Here is a 22109-nt window from a genome sequence, read left to right as displayed (position 1 = left end):
TAAATGGGGAGAATCCAGAAATCGGAGGTGCAAAAGGACTTGGGAGTGTTGGTGCAGGATTCCCAAAAATGTTAATCTGCAAGTTGAATCGGTAGTAAAGAAAGCAAACTTAATGCTTATTTCAAGAAGGCTTGTAGACAAAAACAGGGATGTAATGTTGAGGCTCTATAAGGTGCTGATAAGGCCGCATTTGGAATATTGTGATTAATTTTGGACACCATATCTGAGAAAGGCTGCGCTGGCTCTGGAGAGGGTCCAGAGGAGATTTACAAGAATGATCCCAGGAATGAATAGGTTAACCTATGATGAGCGTTTGACGGCACTGGGCCTGTACTCGCTGTACCCAGCGTGACAGAGCCGGGCCGGGCCCGGGGGGGAAGAGTGGAGGAGAGCCAGGCGGCAGCAGCCGTTATCGTCACGCGGGGCACGTGATGAGGTGGCCCTGGCGGCCATTACTCCCTCTGGATCTTTGGTCCGCAGCACAGCGGGAGGCGAAAAAAATGACGGGGGTGGGGGAAGGTGCGCCTTTAATTGAGAGCGGGGGAGGGGGGGCGGTGCCACGAGCAAGGGCATTGTGATGTCCGCAGCTGCCGCAGCGGTTTGATTAAAAAACAGTCCGTTTTGTGAACAACTTTATTAAAAAGCTGGGGAAATAATTGATCAAATTTAGAGAGGAGTCGCTTTCCGAAATCGTAAGTTAAATCGCTACAGAAATATGTAAAAATCTCCGCGAATTTGCGTCTGGTTTTCGAGAAAATACGTTTCACAGGCAAAATGACACACACACACACACACACGAGTTTTAAAAGTATATAGATTTGGCACATTAACTAATGTTGGTTTAACAGTCTAAGACAACAAATCCAATTTCTGAATAACAAAAAAACTTACTCTTTATTTTTTTCATTGACATTCGCTCCTTTCCTCAAAAGCAGTTCGGTTACCTGTTTGCGTTTGGGGTGTTGTGAAGTCACAGCACAATGCTGGAAGGGAATTTGGATATTACATTCCAGATTTAAATAGCTTTGACTAAAAATCAACTTATTTTATTAACACAGAAGTTTAGTACAATGTGTCATATCAGAACCAACTAAGCAAAACAAATCACTTAATGACAACAGGATGAAAAATTACAATAAATTTAATTCAAAGGAGCAAGAAGCCCCAACTGAAAAAGTAAATCACCGCTGAAATAATGTACACATTTGTTAAGTAATATAAATTTGAAATTGTCATTGACTTTCCTGAGCAATACATTTAAGGTTTTTCTCAGAGTTTAAATTTTGTGTTTCACCACTAAAACATTCAGAATATTGAATTATCTGCTGCTTTTTAAAAAAACAAAAAAGTTAATAAAATAAAATTAATATACTGATATTAATTTCTCGCATTTAGCAACAATTCTTTCGGGATTGGGTTCCTACAGAGTATTAAGTGTGCCAAGTAATTCCCAGCAGTAACCTGTAAATTTTTAAAAATTAGATCCAATGAGATCTTTCCATATAGAAACAAATTCCTTTCAAAACTTAAGAGCTGATATCTGCTCTTAATAGGGTTCAATCCCTGAACCCACCAGATTAAGACAACTCTGCTTGGAAATAACAAAATTATTTAGTGGTTGACATGCAGACAGCCTCAGGAGAAACTCTTCCTATTTTGACTTACAAAGGAACAATGCTAAAGTATGCTTTAACATTCCCTCATAGGTTTAACTCTAACACTGATTAAAGCAATATTAAGCTGACAGCAGCTGGTGAATAACAATTGACAAATGCCAGCTAAATAAGGACATGTCCTCTCAAACAGTCTGATGTTAACTTACTCGATCAAGTACCTTTCATCTGGGACTCAGTGGTGTAATGCCGTAATTGACCTAGCCTACACCATTTTCACTATTCCTATTTGTTCGCCTGCTGCCCATTTGAACTGCAAACCCCAGCAAATTCAAATGTTGCTGTATGGAAATTATGGCTGCAACAAAATGGTGCCTCTGGATTTCTGGTCACGCAAGCTGCCAAAAGCAGCCACTCGTTACGCACCTTTCGGGAAACAGCTACTATCTAGTTATTGGGTGCTGGTAAAAACAGAAAGACAGATGGTAACAAGGTCCAAAAGGCTTTCAGAAACCCGACAGCAGAGGTCTATTGTTAAATGGAAATGGACCATTGCTGAAAGCGCTACCAAACAGTCAGTGTTAGCAAACTACAGGAGAAAGTCACAGAAATCCCTCAGTCTGCAGATTGCAAATTGCCCAGAGCCTCCACCTTGCCCCATCCATAGAGGGCATCACTGAGTGATCTGTCCATTGTTCAGCAACATCATGCAGTTAGTTCACAGATGGCTCTGTTGTATGGAGAAACGGACAGCAATGCTGGAAGGGAGCAACTCTAAACCCTGATGCACAGACTATTCCACAGCAGAGCCCCGATGGCTCCAGCCAATATGCACAATTGACTGCAAAACTACTTGAACTGGAAAATTATGACAAAAAAGCTCTATCTACACCAGCTGTTACCAAAGTGTTAAAATGACAATAACATTGCAGAAAAGATGTTAGGGAAAAACCTATCTGAAACCTTGTTTCCTTGTGAGAGTTTCTAAAAGTAAGATTCATTGTTTAAAAATAAGGGATTAGGCATTTGAAGCATTTAGGGAGAATTGTTATCTCAACAGTCAAGTGTATTTGGAACCCTCTTTCCCCCAGAGATTTAAAAAAAAGCAGAAACTTTGAATATTTATAAGATAGAATTTATGCAATAGACAGTGGGAGGATTTAATGTACAACAGTGTGGAAGGTTACCAAGTACAGGAATATGGAACTGAGGTTACAATCATTTCAGCCAAGCCCGTATTCAATTATGGGTCAGGTCAAGAGACAAAGTGGCTGAAAACTGTTTTTTGTAAACCCGATTACCTATAAGACACAGAATCTTAGCGGAAGATGTATATCAGCTGCAAGTTAATAAACAAGCAGCCATTCGTCCGATTCTATACCATTAACATAGAAACATAGAAAATAGGTGCAGGAGTAGGCCCTTCATAGATACATAGAAAATAGGTGCAGGAGTAGGCCATTCAGCCCTTCGAGCCTGCACCGCCATTCAATATGATCATAGCTGATCATCCAACTCAGTATCCTGTACCTGCCTTCTCTCCATACCCCCTGATCCCTTTAGCCACAAGGGCCACATCTAACTCCCTCTTAAATATAGCCAATGAACTGGCCTCAACTACCTTCTGTGGCAGAGAATTCCAGAGATTCACCACTCTCTGTGTGAAAAATGTTTTTCTCATCTCGGTCCTAAAAGATTTCCCCCTTATCCTTAAACTGTGACCCCTTGTTCTGGACTTCCCCAACATCGGGAACAATCTTCCTGCATCTAGCCTGTCCAACCCCTTAAGAATTTTGTAAGTTTCTATAAGATCCCCCCTCAATCTCCTAAATTCTAGCGAGTACAAGCTGAGTCTATCCAGTCTTTCTTCATATGAAAGTCCTGACATCCCAGGAATCAGTCTGGTGAACCTTCTCTGTACTCCCTCTATGGCAAGAATGTCTTTCCTCAGATTAGGAGACCAAAACTGTACGCAATACTCCAGGTGTGGTCTCACCAAGACCCTGTACAACTGCAGTAGAACTTCCCTGCTCCTATACTCAAATCTTTTTGCTATGAATGCTAACATACCATTCGCTTTCTTCACTGCCTGCTGCACCTGCATGCCTACTTTCAATGACCGGTGTACCATGACACCCAGGTCTCGTTGCATCTCCCCTTTTCCTAATCGGCCACCATTCAGATAATAGTCTACCTTTCCTGTTTTTGCCACCAAAGTGGATAACCTCACATTTATCCACATTATACTGCATCTGCCATTAACAGCAAACACTCAGGCTGCTTGGAATATTCATGGGGAAGAAAGATTTTACTGATAAAAATAAAATGTCAGGCATAGAAAAAAGTAATTGAAAAGGATTGTTTAAGAGCTTCAAAGTGGTTGGAATAGAGGGAGATCATTGCCAGCATCCATGGGTTTAGATTTGGCACAGATCAAAATGTACTGGTTACAGAATATTTTACTGCGACGTATTGTAACTCAGGAGCTTAGATAAATAATAACAGTTTATGCAAATAAATGAGTGATCAAGACAGTAAGAATCCGGATAGAATAAATAGCAAAATATTTATGGTACTAGAGTACCAACTTATGGTACTGGAGTTCTAAGCTTAGAAATCCGTAACATTAAAAATGGGAAAACTGGCTATAAAGCAGATGAAAATACAGGTATTATCTTTACTTGACTGCACATTTTTATCCAACCTGAAATAATAGTGAAGCAGAATCTGTAAAAACCTTTAAAGGGAAATAGTTGATATTAGGGAAATACTGTTTTTAAATGGTGAGAGGAAGTTCAGGGTAATAACATAATGGACATTGCAAAATCAAGCATAACAAACACATCAGGATTTCCGAGCATCAAAATTGTGAGGTCATGCATTTTTTCTGAAGCCACTTTAAAGCAAAACAAAGCAATAAATACAGCTTAAATGATTACCAGTGGAGTTTCATGGGTCTGTGGATGCTTGAAATTTATTATCTCTAAAGCAAGACTCTTTTTCACTTTTGCCAAATCTGCTTCCTTTGCAGCTTGCAGTAATGAATGGCCTTTAAATTCATCTGTTTAAAAAAAGAATGCAGTTTTCAGCATTAACTCACCATAATTTTAAAGCCAGAATGGCTTCTTCAAAGACTTTTGTTTAAATGTTGTATTCAACCATTTTAAATATAAGGTACCAGAAATAAGAAAAAATTAAGCTAATGAGACATTTGATATTATGGACTGTGAATACATCACATTCATTGCGAATAGGGTGATCGGTAAGTTACGTTCAAAGGACAATTGACCTTATTTATCTGAGGTTTTGCATGGCCATGATCTGCAGGCTTGTTTACAAATTCAGCTTTTATTGTAATTGCTTGGCTGAACAGGATTTATCATGGTAAATCAATTAAAAGTCAACATTTTGGCTAATCAAATGAGTACATGTGCTGTTAGGTGGGGTTGGTATAGAAAATATTTCAAGGAATTAACATTACCGATCTGAAAGGTAATTTTTAAAAATCGCTGATGGTATCTCAATCAATTGAAAAAGCTATACAGCTTTGCTCAGATGTTTATGCCATCTTACTATAGAGTCAGAGCATGGAAACATGCCCTACGGCCCAACTGCCGGCATTTGGCCCATATCTGTCTAAATTTATCCTCTCCATGTATCTCAAATGTTTATTCAACTTTACCATAGTACCCGCTACAACTACCTCCTCCAGCAGCTCGTTCCATATACCTACGACCCTTTGTGAAAACAAGGTTGCCCCTCAGGTTCCTATTAAATCTTTCCCCACCCTTCAATTTAAACCTATGACCTCTGGCTCTCGATTCCTCTACTCTGGGTAAAAGGTGCATTTAGCCTATCTATCCCACTCATGATCTTGTACACCTCTATATGATCACCCCTCATCCTCCCGCACTCCAAATCCTATGCTGCTCAAACTCTCCCTATAGCTCAAGGCCTCGAGTGCTGGCAACATCCTTGTCAATCATTTCTGCACCATTTCAAGCTTAACAACATTTCCAATAACACAGTGTTTAAGAAGGAACAGAACACAGTGCCCAAAACTGAACACAATACTCTAAATTTGTTTTGTTCAACTGTAATATGACCTCCCAACTTCTATACCCATTATGCTGACTGATGAAGGCCAATGTGCCAAATGCCTTCTTGCCCACCATATTTACTTGTGATGCCACTTTAAAGAAACTAAGTATCTGCACTCCGAGATCCCTCTACTACAGTCCCCAGAGCCCTGCCATTCACTGCGTTGGTCCTGCTTTGCTTTGACTTCCCAAAATGTAATACCTTGAATTTCTCTTTGTGAAACTCCAATAATCATTCCTCAGCCTACCTGCCCAACCGATCAAGATCCCGTGGCAATTTTTGACAACCATCTTCGCTATCTACAATACCACATTTTAGTGACATCTGCAAAATTACTAATAATGCCTTGTACATTCTCATCCAAATCACTCATCATCGAACCGTGAGGCACACCACTAGCCACTGATCTCCAGCTCAAAAAAGAACTTTCCACTATCACCCTATGCTTAATTTCATGAAGCCAATTTTATATCCAGTTAGCTAACTCTCCTTGGATCCCATGCAATCTAAACTTCCAGAGCAGACTACCATGCGGAACCTTGTCAAATGCCTTGCTGTACATGTCTGCTATACATGTCAACCTTAAATCAAAGGCAAGTAATTTGGTTGCAAATCTTTCCTGATTCTACTTTTAAAAATAGTGGTGAAATTGTGTTCCAGAATTCAATGTTGAGATAATTCAGTCATATTTTCCCTTCTTTTGTTTCACTCCCACCAAACCTACCAAATTAAAAATAACAAATACAAATGAACCATCCATTATATCGTGATCCATTTGCTCGAATTTTTATGCTAGAAATATTTAGCATGCAATAAATTAACTGTAGTTAAATTCCTGTGGAGTTTTGATACTTACATGCAAGCCGCTCTTTTAATTCGGGAGTGGGAGCCATATCCATTGCACTCTTGCCATGGCAATTAACTAGGGTGGGGTCTGCACCATGGCTTAATAGTAGCGAACAGACTTCCACTCTGTTCTTTGATGCAGCTTCATGCAGTGGTGTGAATTGCCAGAGATCCATGGCATTTACACAGGCTCCATGCTGAAGGAGAGAAATATTCTAATGACATCCAGAACCTATAATTATTGTACCCAATAGAACATTCAACACCATTTTCTTTGTTTTGTGCTTTAAATAAATTATTGACAATGAAATGTTAGAATCATAGAGTCATACAGAACAGAAACAGACCCCTTGTCCATGCCAACCAAACTGCCCCATCTTAGTCACGTTTGCCCACATTAGCCCCATATTCCTCTTAGCCTTTCCTATCCATGTCCAAATGTTTTTTTAATGTTGTTATTGTACCTGCCTCAACTACTTCCTCTGGCAGCTTGTTCTATATACCCACGGCCTTCTGCATGCAAAAGTCACCCCTCAGGTTCTTATTAAAATTTCCCCCTTACCTTGAAACTATGCCCTGTAGTTCTTTATTACCCTAACCTGGAAAAAGGATTATGTATTTACCCTATCTAATCTCCTCATGATTTTATACACCTCTATAAGATCACTCCTCAGCCTCCTGTGCTCCAAGGAATTAAGTCTTAGGCTTAACCCCAGCCCTCAAGACCTGACAATATCTTCATGAAGCTTCTTTATACAATTTCCAGATTAATGACATATTTCTTATAGCAGTGACCAAAACTGAATACAATATTCAAGTATAGCCTCAACAACGTCTTATACACTGTAACATGTCCCAAATGCTATACATAATACCCTGACTGATAAAGGTTAATGTACCAAAAGTCTTCTTCATCAACCTATCCTACCTGTGATGCAATTTTCAGGAAACTCTGTACATGTACTCCTAGATCCCTTTGCTCTACAACATCTCCCCCCCCCCCCCCCCACACACAAATTGCTCAATGTAAAGGTTGTGCCCTAGTTTCATTGCCCAAAGTGCAACACCTCACTCTTATCCGAATTTTGCTTCATTAGCCATTCTTCAGCCCACTTGCCCAACTGATCAAGATCCCATTATAATTCTTGATAATCATCATCACTGTCTATGATACCACCTATTTTATTGTCATCTTCAAAGTTACTTATCTGCTTTGTATAATCTCATCCATTTGTTGATATAAATGACAAACAGCAATGTTTGGTCGGCATCAACCTGAGGCACATCACTCGTCACAAGCCTCCAGCCCCCCCTTTGCTTCCAACCACAAAGCCAATTCTGCATCCAGTTATAGGTGCAGCCAGAACTTGGAAGTAGCTGAATTTGTACAAGAATACACCAAGCAAACCACATCTTCTGGAATATATTAAAAACAGGAAGCTGGAAAAGCAGCGAATTAGAGAGGAAAAACCTGATAAGGAGGAAGAGCAGGACTTGGAAAAGGAATGAGAAAGCAGAGGATGGTGACATTGATAAAGCAAAGTGGGGAAACGCCATGCTGTCCAGGAAAATGATCAGATATTACACAGAAGGGCGTCAAAAATAGACCACCAAACAATAATAATGAGAACGCAGGGAGAGGGAATAGGAAAGAAAACTTAAGGGAAAAAGAACAAGAATAGGTACAGCAAAGGTGATGCGAGGATGACTGCAGAAAGCAAAGAGTGTTATAATTAGAAATAATTATTAGAGCAAAAGAAGATACAAGAGGGAAATAGCAGATAAGAAAAAGAAAAGAGCTACATAATAAAAATTGTTGTGAACAGTTTTCCAAGGAAAATAAGTACATGTTCAAAAAGATACAGTATAATCACTTGTTAGCACATAGGATGCAAAACCGTTTCAACGTTGGATGAAAATGTGGATGCATTTAAGTTCCTAATGATTAAAATAAAAGGCACATGTAATTTTATAGTACCTAAAGTTAAAAAAATGAACATAAGTATTCTTACCTTCAACAATAATTCAGTGACTTCATAATGACCATATGAACAAGCATTATGAAGAGGTACAAGGCCACTGAGGAGAGAAGACAAGAGTTTAGTCGAGGACTTTACAGATTAAAAGATAGACATTATCTATTAAAGATAAAATATTAATAAAATGTTTAATTTTAGTCAGAGAAACAAAAAACTTCTGGATTTATTCTGTTGCCCAAGGAAATTTTGTATTTTTGTTTGTATCTTCACTGAACCTCATCTCTCTTCTACCAAAGCAGCCACCAAGGGACACTTGGACATCCCACCAAAATCACAACTCATTTGAATCCAATGGAAGGGGGGGGGGGGGTGGGGTGGTTCAAACTAGATTCACGTTCAAACTATAAACAGAAAAACAAAAGATTTTTCTTTTGTCAACAAACATGATGTCCTTCAAATCCAGGTGGCTATCTAAAAACCTCTTAAACGCCACTATCCTATCTACCTCCTTCACCACCATCCCTAGCAGTACATTCCAAGGCACTCACCACCGAGTAAAAAAATAAAAATAATTGGCACTCCCAAATATCTCCTATAAATACTGCTCCCCAGGCCTTAAAGCTATGCGGTCCTTGACATTTCCACCTTGGAAATATTCTATGGAAATAAAAGCAGTTTAACCTATTTCATGGTAATACCTCAATATTACAGCCGTTAAAAAAGTCTGGTGCTGCATCCTTTAAAATTATTAAAAAATGAAATTACACTTCTCCGTCATGTAGGCTCAATTGACACGATGTCGCTTTTTGGGATGGGAGTCTTACAGTATTGCAGTTTTCACTTTCAGTTGACCAGTAAAGAATGGTGTAGCAACTATTGAGCAATTAGCTGGTTAATACTTTGTACAAATTTGTTAGCCATTGGTCCTCAATAGCTCAAAAAAAGCATTGAATGTTACAAAGGTGTTCCCTATCTTTAGCATTTCATGGAAGACCCAACATTTAACTCACCCTTTGTCCTTGGCATGCACATCGGCTCCATGCTGAAGGAGGAGTTGAACAATTCGCACACGGTTGTAACCAGCCGCCAGATGCAGAGGAGTAGACTGGAAGCAATAATCAATAATTTTGAAAATAATTAACATGAAACAAATTTTTTGACTTGAAGTAGCACAATCAATCTAATCGTTAAAAATCAACCATATTTATACAGATAGCTCACAAAAGACATAAATACTTATCATTCATAAAACAATTGTATATAATCCTGTGGGCCAAGCAGTCTTCAATATTTTACCTAAACTACAAGTTCCCTAAAATGAATGAGCATTGAAATGAAAATTAACATTGCCACATAAATGGGAAATACTGTTTACCATTTGCCAAAATTTACAGGGGGAGAACTTTTCCTTGGCACCTTGCTGATAATAGACATATCCGACAGGCATTCTTTTAATAAAACATACGTGTTACAACAGTTGGACCATCTGGCCCACCAGATTAATGCTGTTTCCAAAGATTAACACATGCATGACATGTTGATAGCGTTTAAGGCTAAATTATTAGAATTATTATTAAGTAACTGATACTTAAACGTCTCTCCTGAGTAACTACATTTAAATTTGAAATCTATGTTTGGTGCCAGTTGTGAAAATAATAACATTGAAAATGTTTGCTTTGTAATCATATTGCCTAACAAGCAGCATAATCCACAATTGTCTATTTCAAGGATTAGTGATTCATTAGAAACTTTTTATTCCATTAACAAGATTCCATTTTCAAGCCAATCATACACATGCACATGCAAAAAAATTGAATGCAATTCTGGGCACCACAGCCAAGGATATCATTGTCACAGTACCTGTTCCCTGACTAAAAGATCAGCCAATGCAAACATACAACTTTTGCCTAATAACGAACTGCAAACTCAACCTTTGAGAACAACAAAAATGCCACGGGAAGAACTAGTCAATAAACCTCATCTCACAAAGCTGTGCTAAAGTGATCACCTACCTTGTACAGCCTAGATTTAAAATTGAAAAGTGAATTCATCATCATCTCCTTTCATCATGATTTCAAATCAAGACAAAAGTCAAGACTGTGTGTCATATGCCCTGGATATGAACCAAAACAACAAATTTCTTACACTGCAACTTTACAAGCACATCAGTAACAAAGAATTTATCTTTCACATGAATGGTGCAGGCACTAACATATTAAAAGCCACTACAAAAAGTGTAAACATTATCACAGCTACGATAGTTTTAGAAAAGCCAGTTGCCAAAATTTACAACTGTAGGTACCACTTCCTCCATTATAATCTTTCTTTCACTAATCCAGAACCAAAGCTTTTCAAGAGAGGAAAAAAAACAACCTACTGGAGATGTAAACTGGTGACAATATGTAATAAAACAAATGGGTTTGACAACAAATATTTATTGGATTGGTGATCTAATCGCTGAAAGTAGAAACTAGATTTGTGCATTTTGATATTTCAATGAAAGTCGTCCATTGGGATCCTCAGATATACTGTCTGCAACTTGTCCATTAACATCAACAGACATGCCTGACAAATCTGTACTGATTGGCTCGTGGGATTAGAGACAAAACGCTTATTATAATAGAGTTAAATGTTCCTCTGCTTAATCTCATGCTTTGACGGAATTTAAAAAAATGCATTTATTAATGCGGATTGTATTCATTATTCAAGTTCTAGTGTGTGCATTGATCTTTACAGGAAAATGGGATAAGAATGATAAATTAAGTGAAATTGTTAAGAACTGAATAATTTGAGTTGTTTTATTCTGGCCATTATTTAGAAATGAAACTTCAAATATCATGCATTTTTGTTTCTGCATCATTGCCACACCCCATCATCTTCCGTTTACCCACACAGGCTGGATTGCAGATAGATCCACATTTGGCTTCATGATCAGTTTACAGGAAACGTCTGCAGGGTCCAGCTACAACCAATCAGGAACTGGAAAAGCTCACCGGAGAAAAATACAAGAATCTAAACCACAACAAAATCTTATAGAAGGAAATTTGAATCAAGTTCGAACAGATCTTTAAAATCAGCATCAGTATATATGAATACATGGTAATATAAGGACTGAAAAGGAATCAAGAACTTGACAATTCTTGACTTTAATTTTCCAGAATATGCAGAATGTGAACAATTGGCATAAAATGCAGCTGTTAATGCTTAATACGACACAAACAAATCACTTTTGGCTGATGCAGTGATTCACAGCAGCAATTCATTCATTCCATTGCTAGAGCAACAAAAACGCTCACACTGCATCGTGCATATAAAACACTCGCAAAGTAAATAACAAACAAATCCATTTGACTTGCTTAGGCAGAACTAAAATTTAAAAACTGAAATGTGGCAAACGCTTAAAACCATGCACATTTCTGAACTGAAAATTTGATTTTGCCGTTGATTGATATATCTTTAGTGGAATCCAGTATGCAATGAATTTAGGGAGGAGCAAAAATGATTTACAGCAATTAGTTATGATCTTAAGTATATCACGTTGCTGATAACAGGAAGTGGGCATGATTCGCTAAGTTACAAATAAAAACTCAAGCTTTCAAAAATTACTCAGAAATTAAAAAATAACGTTCCTCAGCGGAAATCTTTAATATCAAGCAAAAAATGTAGGTTTTAAATATTAAAAATACACACGGTCATCTGTTATATTTGGTGAAAATCATTAAAATTGAAGCAATTTATTTACTGCTGATGTTTCTCGAAAGATCAATCTTTACAAATAACCCAAAAGCTTGTGATACCTCAAAGAACATTCAATCCCATATTAGGGCATTGTGGATGAATAACTAAGTAACCAAGTTGTTGGATCTGCATATCAATACCACTTCCTAATTTGTAAAAGACACACTAATCATTGTGTGCCATTGAAGAATACCATTAGTTTTCTTAGAAAGAGACACAAAGTGCTTGAGTAACTCAGTGTGTCAGGCAGTATCTCTGGAGAACATGGATAAGTGATATTTTGGGTTGGGACCTTTCTTCGGGCGCATCCAGAAAAGTCACCAATCCATGTTCTCCAGAGATGCTGTCTGACCTGCTAAGTTACCCCAGCACCGTGTCTTTTTTTGTAAACCAGCATCTGCAGTTCCTTGTTTCTACTTCTATCAATTTTCATAGCATTATTTAATCCAAACACCTGTCACAAACCACCATAATTAAGACAAATTGTCAATAAATGTCAAACTTTGAAAAACTAGGCGAGTCGGAAAATTCAGCTACCCGAAGTAAACTCCGAAAGTAGTTAGAGCTCACTGTCTGATTAAAATACTCATCTGGAGAGTAAATGCTGTAGAGTTTTAAGAGATATGCTTTTTGGTACGTAGTCCCGACATCAATACTGAATATTCAGACACAAAAAACAGAAATAAGGTAATTCCACCGCTAGTCACATCTTCCCACCCTTACCCCATTCCGGTTTCCACAAAGATCACCTCCTCTGCAACGCCTTGGTTCGCTCATCCCTTCCCACACAACCTGCTCGATCCTCAGGTACATTCCCCTGCAAGCTCCGTAGACATAATACTTGTCCCTGAACTGAACTGAACTTTATTTATAGAGCACTTTAAAAACAACCACTGTTGCAACAAAGTGCTGTACATGACTAATCATAAACATAAAACAAAACAATAAAAACATAAAAAGACAGTAAAAACAATAAAAAACAATAATAGAAACACTAAAACAAGAGAAAAGTCTCATGCAGGGGCGAAAGCCAAGGAATAGAAAAGGGTTTTAAGACTAGTTTTGAAAATGGACAGTGAAGGGGCCTGTCTAATGTGCAAAGGTAGAGTGTTCCATAATGTCGGAGCAGCAACAGAGAAGGCTCCCCTCTGAGATTCCGCTTAGACCTCGGTACCTCCAGGACCAGCTGATCAGCTGACCTGAGGCACCGAGCAGGAGCGTAGGGATGAAGCAGCTCAGAGAGGTAAGGCGGGGCGAGACCATTTAAAGTCCCTGCATCTCTTCTCTTACTTCCATCCAGAAACCACAGCAACCCTTCCATATGAGACAAAGATTCAAATGCAGCTTTTCAAATCTCATCTATTGCATTCAGTACTTCCAATGCAGCCTCCTTTACATCGACAAGACGAAAAGTGGACTAAGTGACCATTTTGCCAAACATTTGCACTCTGACTGCCAAAACCTGTAGGATCTCCCAGTTGCTAACTATTTTAACTCACCTTCCAATTAATAAAATGACCTTTGTCTTTGGCCTCCTCCATTGCCAGAGTGAGGCTACACACAAACCTGAGAAACAGTACCTCATAACTTCGCTTGGGTTTATTATCCACCAGTATGAACATTGAATCCTCTAATTTCAAGTAATACCCCTCTTTCCTGTGCCACCCACCCCACATATTTTTCCCATCTCCCAGTCACCCTACTCCCTTTGCCTCCTCTATATGGTCATCTCTCATCCCCAAGTCCGACATTTCCCTTTACTCCCCTCTTTCCCCTCCCCCGTACATTCCAACATTTGACAATGAAATCCTCCTCACCTGCATCTTACTTTCCCGGCTTTGCTCAACCAACCTAATTTTTCCAGCTTTCTTCCACCTACTCCATCAGTGTGAAGACGAGTCCTAACCCAAAACTTGGTCTGTTTATTTCCTCCACAGATGCGCCTGACCTCCTGAGTTCTTTGGGGTTTTCCTTAAGATTCCAGCAGGTGCAGTTTCTTGTGCCTCCAGAAAACTAAAGCCAGCCACAGATACAAGGATGCTGCCAGGACTAGAGGGTCTGAGCTATAGGGAGAGGTTGAGTAGGCTGGGACTCTATTTAGTGGAGTGCAAGAGGATGAGGGGTGATTTTATATGTGTGTGCGCGTGCGTGCGTGTGTCTCTGTGTGTGTGTGTACATTATTTTCCCGACTTTTTTATTAAACTTGTTGACCAATCTGACAGCTGCCCAGCTGCTGACTTTACAATAATGGTGAAATGTTTACATCTTCTGGTAGAAATTTTCCTTATGATTTCAAAAATCCACCCCTCTGTAAATTTGGTGAATTATTTCCCGAGATCTATCTATATTACTAAATGTCTGATCTTGACCGCTTTTGGCTCGCTGTGCTGTGATTTCCGAGAGAACGCCACCACCTATGGCCGTCATTTTTGGCCACCTCGCTCAAAGCCCCCCTCCGCCTTCCGGGCCCGGAGGATTTTTCCCATCGATGAAAAATCAGAGAGATATTAATGTTTTTTTTTAAATCGCCATTCTCTCTGCTGCCCCTGCTGGTGGGAGGGGGGAGGGACTATAAAACCCGGAAGTGGTGTGCCTCTGCAAGATTGAGGAAGCCAGAGGGTCACGTCTCTCTGGAGCTCTGAATAACACTGAACACATGCCTACTCAACTGTGAGTCCCCTTAATGTGGGTTGAAAATGAAAATATGGTTGGTTTGAAGTAAAAAGGCACTGCCTGCAAATGGTTGTTTGGGTGCTTTGGGTTGAAGTTAAAAGGCACTAATGCAAAAGACGGTTTGTGTGCTTTGGGTTGAAGTTAAAAGGCACTACTGCAAATGGTGGTTTGGGTGCTTTGGGTTGAAGTTAAAAGGCACTACTGCAAATGGTGGTTTGGGTGCTTTGGCTTGAAGTTAAAAGGCACTACTGCAAATGGTGGTTTGGATGCTTTGGCTTGAAGTTACAAGGCACTACTTCAAATGGTGGTTTGGGTGCTTTGGCTTGAAGTTAAAAAGCACTACTGCAAATGGTGGTTTGGGTGCTTTGGCTTGAAGTTAAAAGGCACTGCTGCAAATGGTGGTTTGGGTGCTTTGGCTTGACGTTAAAAGGCACTACTGCAAATGGTGGTTTGGGTGCTTTGGCTTGAAGTTAAAAGGCACGACTGCAAGTGGTGGTTTGGGTGCTTTGGCTTGAAGTTAAAAGGCACTACTGCAAATAGTGGTTTGGGTGCTTTGGGTAACTTCCTGTTTGCACTGTATATTAATTTTAGATAAAACGCTACCACTTACGGCTGTGATTTTTGGCCATCTTACTCAGTCCCCCTTCGCTCAGCAGGTGCAGAGGATTCTTCCCATCAATGAAAAATAAAAGTGTTATTAGTGTTTAAAAAATGTTGAGAATCTCTCTCCTGTCAATCACGCCATGAAGGCCACACCTTTTCCTGTGGGAGGGGGAGGGGTTATCAAACCCGGAAGTGTGGGTGTGGCTCAGTCTCTGCATGATGGGGGAGGGAGAGGTCACGACTCTCTCTGAGCTGTGAATCAACTGAACACACTGAATGTCTACTGAACTGTGAGTTTGGTGTTTTGTGTGGTTTTATGGTGGTTTCACCCTGCTTGAAATTGTATGAAACTGCATTTGAATGTGGTGGCCTTGCACCCTGCATGAAATGGTATGAAACTGCATTTGAATGTGGTGGCGTTGCACCCTGCATGAAATGGTATGAAACTGCACTTGAATTTGGTGACCTTGCACCTTGCTTGAAGTGGTATGAAACTGCACTTGAATTTGGTGACTTTGCATCCTGCTTGAAATGGTAGGGAAATGGATTTGAATTTGGTGGCCTTGCACCGTGCTTGAAATGGAATTTCAAGGAATAGCCATGAGTCAACTGCCAGCCTACCAGCCGTGAGTGAGCTGCCAGCACATCAGGCTTGAGGGACTGAGCTGTCACCCCAAGAACCCATACCAGCGCTCCAGAAAGCCCCCCCACTGGCCACCAATATTGGAATTGGTGGAGAGGTGGAATATTGCGTAGGGGGACCAGCCCTTCCGTGTGACAATGGGACCCAACGGGTCCCACTTAGACTAGTATTTACTAAAATGTATCACCAAACTGACATTTAAAAAAAATAAAGGCTTCCCAGCTGCTGACCTCGCAATGCAACCACTCCGTCTCCCCCATCCGATGGTAGAACATGACGGCGGCAGTTATTGTCGCGCGGGGCATTACGCCCTCTGGGAAACCTGAAATTTCTCCGTTGATCGCAGGGACACGGGGAATCGTCACGCGAAAGCTGCCGAGGCTCTCCACACCGCCCGAGGTCGGTCACGTCCGAGCTGCCCGCTCACCGAGTTCAGGAGTTCAGGTCCGCCCTCTCCATCTCTCGCCCTCATCCCCTCCCCATCCTCCTTCCCTCTCCCCCTCCCGCCCTCCCAACGTTCCTCTTCCTCTACCCCCCCCCCCTTTTCTCTCTGCCCTCATTCCCTACCCCCCCCCCCCCTCTAGACGCGCCTGCAAGTTGGGGGCTATGCGTCAGTAGATAGGGCGATTATGGGGTAAAAGGAGCAAATTAATAATATTAATATATTAACAAGGGGGGTAGTTAGCGTGTGTGCGGGGGGGGGGGGGTGGGGTAGTTAGTGTGTGTGTGGGGGTGGTTAATGTGTGTGACGCCGCATGCCACCTCCCCCCCCCCCTCCCTTCAACCGCATGTTGGGAGAACAGACCCAACGGGTCTGCACTCGGTCCAGTTTAAACTATTTTCGGCTTTTTTCCATTCATATTTCTTGATGCGTGAGGAGTGATGTGTCTTTTTTGGTGTAGTAGGTTCATTTTGCTGTCCAGCAGTTCCCAACCACTCCCAGGAGTTTTACATATTATTTACCCTCAAGATGCCTGAAAGAGGGCCAGCAGGTTTAAGCACCAGTTGCAAATGACTACTGTTACCTGTTGCGAGTTATATCATTGAACTATATTTGACATGCATTTAAAAGTGTACATCTCCATTCAAGCTGAACACCAGAAGTTGAAAAGCATTTGCAGTTGTTTGTGTCTCAAACGCAGCTACTGGCCACTCGAGAGATTTGCTTTAGAAACTGACATACTTTAATTCAAGTGCCCGCCCTGCCATGAAGCAGTGAAGGAAATGTTGGAATTCATCTCCACTTACAATAGGGGTTTCCATGGGAAATAGGATTTTGTAATATGGACTGTTTTATAGGAATGCAACAGCCAATAACATAGCCTGTATTTCGAGAAATTCAGAAACAATTCATAGAAAAAAAAAAATATATATCTTGGTATCCTCTACATTTCAGGCCCCCACACTTCAAAGAGTGCAACTGGAATACAAGCATGTGATTGCTGACAAGAGATACAATTGGTATAGAGCTGGTTGGAAAAAGTAAACCAATTCCATATCTATACTTGGAATAGCTTTGTATTTGCCATAAAATCTAAGTATATTTTTGTGAGCTGGAGATGTATACAGTCACATCAACTATCCAATCAATGTAAACGGTTTAAGACAGTTTCTTCTCGCACATTGAATACAACAATACTATTTTAAAAAGTTATAAATTAAGGAACGGGCACTGGACAGAAGCAGACACTCTTCAGTTGTTGAATGACATAGAAAAATACTATGAGACCTAAGAAACAGCAAGCAAAATATCTTTAGAGCTGTGCAACTGTCTAACAGATTTTCAGGAGATCTGCCAAATCACTCAATATTCATGTTTAAACTGGACAGATGGGAGAAGAAAATGTGAGGGTGAAGTGGGGGGGGGGGGGGGGAGAGAGAAATTGCAAGATTACAGAATAAAGGCAAATAAAAGAGATTGAACCTATTTCTTGCAAAGTTTAAAAAACCTCATACTGGCTTTGCCAAATTTCCAGGTTGTATTTTCTATCCAAGGATGATGTTGATTCTGTTCACTGTGGCAAGGATGATCCTTCCTTGGTGAAAGGTTATGAGATATGGACAGGGCTACTTTATGTTGAGCTTGGGGAGCATGCCGAGGTATACGGAAGGTCAGTTAATTTGGGAAGGATGGCCCACAAGGGAATGGGGGGTTGTTGGCAAAGCGGAGACTGCATAGTAGTGTTGTGTATAGTGTCTGAAATGCCTGGGGGTAATAGAGGATCCTCAGGAGGTTAGAATGGGTCAAAGGGCCTGCAAGGACATTGTGTGTCGGGCAGAGGGGTGAGACAGAAAGGCATCAATGTGGAGGCTTTCAAGGGATAGGGTGAGTGGCGCAGGATGCAGCAAAAAAGAGCATTTATTGGGGTGGCATGGGATGGGGCAAAATGTCTGTAGATTTGGTTGACACATACAGGAGTAATTAATAGCTGGGATGGTGATTTTTTAAACCCCAGAGAAAAGCCAGTTAGAAAGCTGCTGGAATTTTCCTAGTCTCCAGATTGTGGATTAAAACTTCAGCGGTATGTGGGGTGATTGTGGAAAGAGATGGACAGAAGCCTACATTGAGACAGTGGGGCTTGAGAAAGAATATTATTGTCACATGCTTGTAGTGAATTAATATTAATACCGCACAGTTGAGGATTTAAGCATAACTACTGCAGCAGTTTCTTACAAATTTTTAGAACATCCCCATAATAATGATGCAACAAGGGTATTATTACATGTAGAAACTCAGAACTATTCATGGGTATTCGCACATATGTAAGACCAGTGCCAAACAAGTTATTGTGTATAAGACCAGTCCACAACAAGAGGTTTGTCTTCCAAAAGAGTTTTCTCTCTCATAAGGTAATTCTTGCCTTTCAAATAATTGCTCCATATGCAGAGTTAAAATTATTTGAGGCATTGTAAAGAAAAAAAAAGCAGCAGATAATTAAATGGCACACAGATATAGTCCAATTCAATTGGAAATAGCCACCAGAATGGAATCACAGGCAAGAATACAGTTTAGGCTATGGGGAAGGGTAAAGTTCAGTGATAATAGATTTGTGACTTTTTGATATTTAACTAAAGTAAACTGTCACCTGTAATGGTTGGATAGCAGATAAACACATTTGCCAGTCACTGGAAGCAAAGTTCAAGATGAGGCATTAGTTAGAAGGCAGAATGATTAAAGAATGGATTTTTCAGAATTAACATTTTGTGGAAACAAATGCATTTAAGGACTGAATTATTTACAACTCTGATGCATTATTCATGGAGTTGGCTCCTTTCCATACTTTCCAAATTTCACCAGGTTATTAATTTGGTTTGTGCGACATATGACCTGAAATTAATTGATGCAGCAAAATCTCTCTGTTTATCTGCAAAAGTTTAAAAAAAGATTTCCAAAGATAAAATGTCAGCATATCTACAAAATTATATCTCCAATAACTCAGTAAATCAACCACGGTAGTCACTGACACGTGCAAGGTTGGAGTCTGCAAATCAGTCTAGGATCCTGCTTTGGATGCCTATTAAGGTTTTGGACTCAGTGACATCATCCATGCATAGGTTGGAAAAGACACCTGTAAAAATGCACCTAGCAATGTTGACTCCAGAAAAATACACAACTCATGAAAAGAGCCAAAGGCATGGAGAACACAAGTCTGATAAAGAAAAACAATATTCCAACTGTAGCCTGACTAATAGTTAAAATATGATTTATTTTTGAAACTAAAACAATTGTTAAAAGTATAGGGCTGAAGAATTTGAAAAAGAATGGGAATTTGGGAGAATCCCCAAAATCTTAGGCAGCATTCATCACAAGTAGCACGACATTGTAATTGCAAAGCAACATTAGAAAAGTATGCCTCAAGTATGCTTTCATCCTTCCACAATGGATGACAGCTACAAAACCTGAACAGTTAAGAGAGCTGTCAAGTGCGAGAATGCACTTTCTTGGTTAAGGGCCTGTCCCACTGTACGAGGTAATTCAAGAGTTCTCCCCGTGTTTTCCCGATTCGAACTCGGAGAATGTCCGTAGCGGGTCCGTAGGAGTTCGTGGATGTCTCGTAGCGGCTCATACAAGTAAAAAGTAACAATTTTTTTCATCACGAGTATTTTTTTACTCGTGGACATTTTTCACGGTGTTGAAAATACGTCACGAGTTTACCGGATTTCCCGAGCACCTACCGTTACTCGTACGAGCCGCTACGAGACATCCACAAACTCCTACGGACCCGCTACGGACATTCTCAGAGTTCGAATCAGGGGAAAACTCGGGAGAACTCTTGAATTATCTCGTACAGTGGGACAGGCCCTTTAGGTGTATGGCCCAGGAAATAACTGATTTTTCATTTGCCATCTAAGTTTAGCATGGAACAAATAATATATTGTCAGAGAAAGATGAAGGTGAAAGAGCAGAGTTGGAAAGAGAATTACAGAAAAATTCTGCGATTAACTCCATTCTGAGACTTTTTTTCCCTTTTGTATGGTATTAGAGAGGGGTTCATCACTAACCAATTGACAAGAAAACAAAATAGGAGCATTTTTACGTCTGAAAGTGATCTGTATCTAAAATTCATGTATGAATTTCTGAGTGCACATTTTCAGTCAATTTCACCAATATTATTATTGTAGTGCCTGCACAAAATATTGCTGAATGCCATTCCTTGATCGTCCAAGCATTATTAGTTGACCTTGTTTTGAACATTTCTTTCCTTCAATAAAGCCTATTCATGATCAAGTTCTGTCACTTTTACTTTTGCAGAGTGAATGACCAGACTTAACAGCATTGATATACAGAGGAATATTGGAGTCCAAGTCCATAGCTGTCTGAAAGTGGCAACACAAGAAGAAAGAGTGGTAAAGAGGTGTATGACATGCTTGCCTTCACGAGTCAGGGCATTGCAAACAAGAGTCTAGAGATCATGTTGCAGCGTTTTACGACTTTGGTTACTCCGTATTTGGAGTACTCCGAATGATTCTGGTCGCCACATTACAGGAAGGATGTGGAGGCTTTGGAGAGGATGTAGAATTGGTTTACCAGAATGCTGCCGAGATTAAAGGATATTAGCTATAAGGAGACGTGTAGGAAGGTACTGCAGATGCTAGTTTAAACCAAAGATAGACATAAAAAGCTGGAGTAACTCAGCAGGTCAGACAGACAGTTATATGTTATATGGTTATATGGAGAAAAGGAATAGGTGACGTTTCTGGCTGAAGAAGGGTCTCAACCCGAAACGTCACCTACTCCTTTTCTCCAGAAATGTTGTCTGACCCGCTGAGTTACTCCTGCTTTTTGTGTCTATCTTAACTATAAGATGATATTGGATTTTTTTCTCTGGCATGTCAGAGGTTGAGGGGAGACTTTAGAATAGTATATAAAATTATGAGAGAAACAGATGAGACAGACGCTCAGAACCTTTTTCCCAGAATGGAAATGCCAAAGGCTGGAGGGCATAGCTTTAAGGTGAGAAAATCAAAAGTTTAAAGTACATGTAATAAAAAGGAACTGCAGATGCAAGTTTATACCAAATATAGTTTAAAACAGTTTAAAAGAGATGTGCAAGTTGTTTTTTTTACACATGGAGAGTAATGAGTGCCTGGAATGTGCTGCCATGGTGATGATGGAGGCAGATAACAGTTGCAAGAAAAAGGTTTTTGGAAAGGCACTAGGATAAACAGGGAATTGAGGGATATGGATTATGTGCAGACAGAGGAGATTCCAGGAATGGCAGAGTAGTGCAGCAACTCTGGTTCTGTACAGTAGATGAATATAAAACAGTAACGCACAGGAACAGGTCCTCTCTCTCTCTCTCTCTCTCTCTCTAGTCACAATGGTGCAGCAACTCTGTGACACCCTTTGATATTTTTGTCTCCCTTTCAGCTTTTATTTGACAATTCAACTTAATAGGATGAGAAAGTATC

The 22109-nt window shown here is 40.1% G+C and overlaps 1 protein-coding gene across 2 annotated transcripts in view; it reads right to left on the bottom strand.

Moving 5' to 3' along the window:
* tnks (tankyrase) overlaps window positions 1–22109 on the bottom strand; it is a 93825-nt gene that overhangs the window by 35368 nt on the left and 36348 nt on the right. For both annotated transcript variants that reach the window (XM_033017907.1, XM_033017908.1), the window contains 5 exons: window positions 9550–9644; window positions 8573–8639; window positions 6571–6757; window positions 4553–4674; window positions 892–983 (listed from right to left, as the gene is read on the bottom strand). In XM_033017907.1, the coding sequence (XP_032873798.1) occupies window positions 892–983; window positions 4553–4674; window positions 6571–6757; window positions 8573–8639; window positions 9550–9644 (563 nt within the window). The remainder of the gene's footprint in view (window positions 1–891; window positions 984–4552; window positions 4675–6570; window positions 6758–8572; window positions 8640–9549; window positions 9645–22109) is intronic.

This window comes from Amblyraja radiata, chromosome 3 (assembly GCF_010909765.2).
Source record: "Amblyraja radiata isolate CabotCenter1 chromosome 3, sAmbRad1.1.pri, whole genome shotgun sequence".
Lineage (NCBI taxonomy): Eukaryota > Metazoa > Chordata > Chondrichthyes > Rajiformes > Rajidae > Amblyraja > Amblyraja radiata.
Note: the sequence above shows the minus strand (reverse complement) of the source record. Positions and strands in the feature narration are given on the sequence as shown.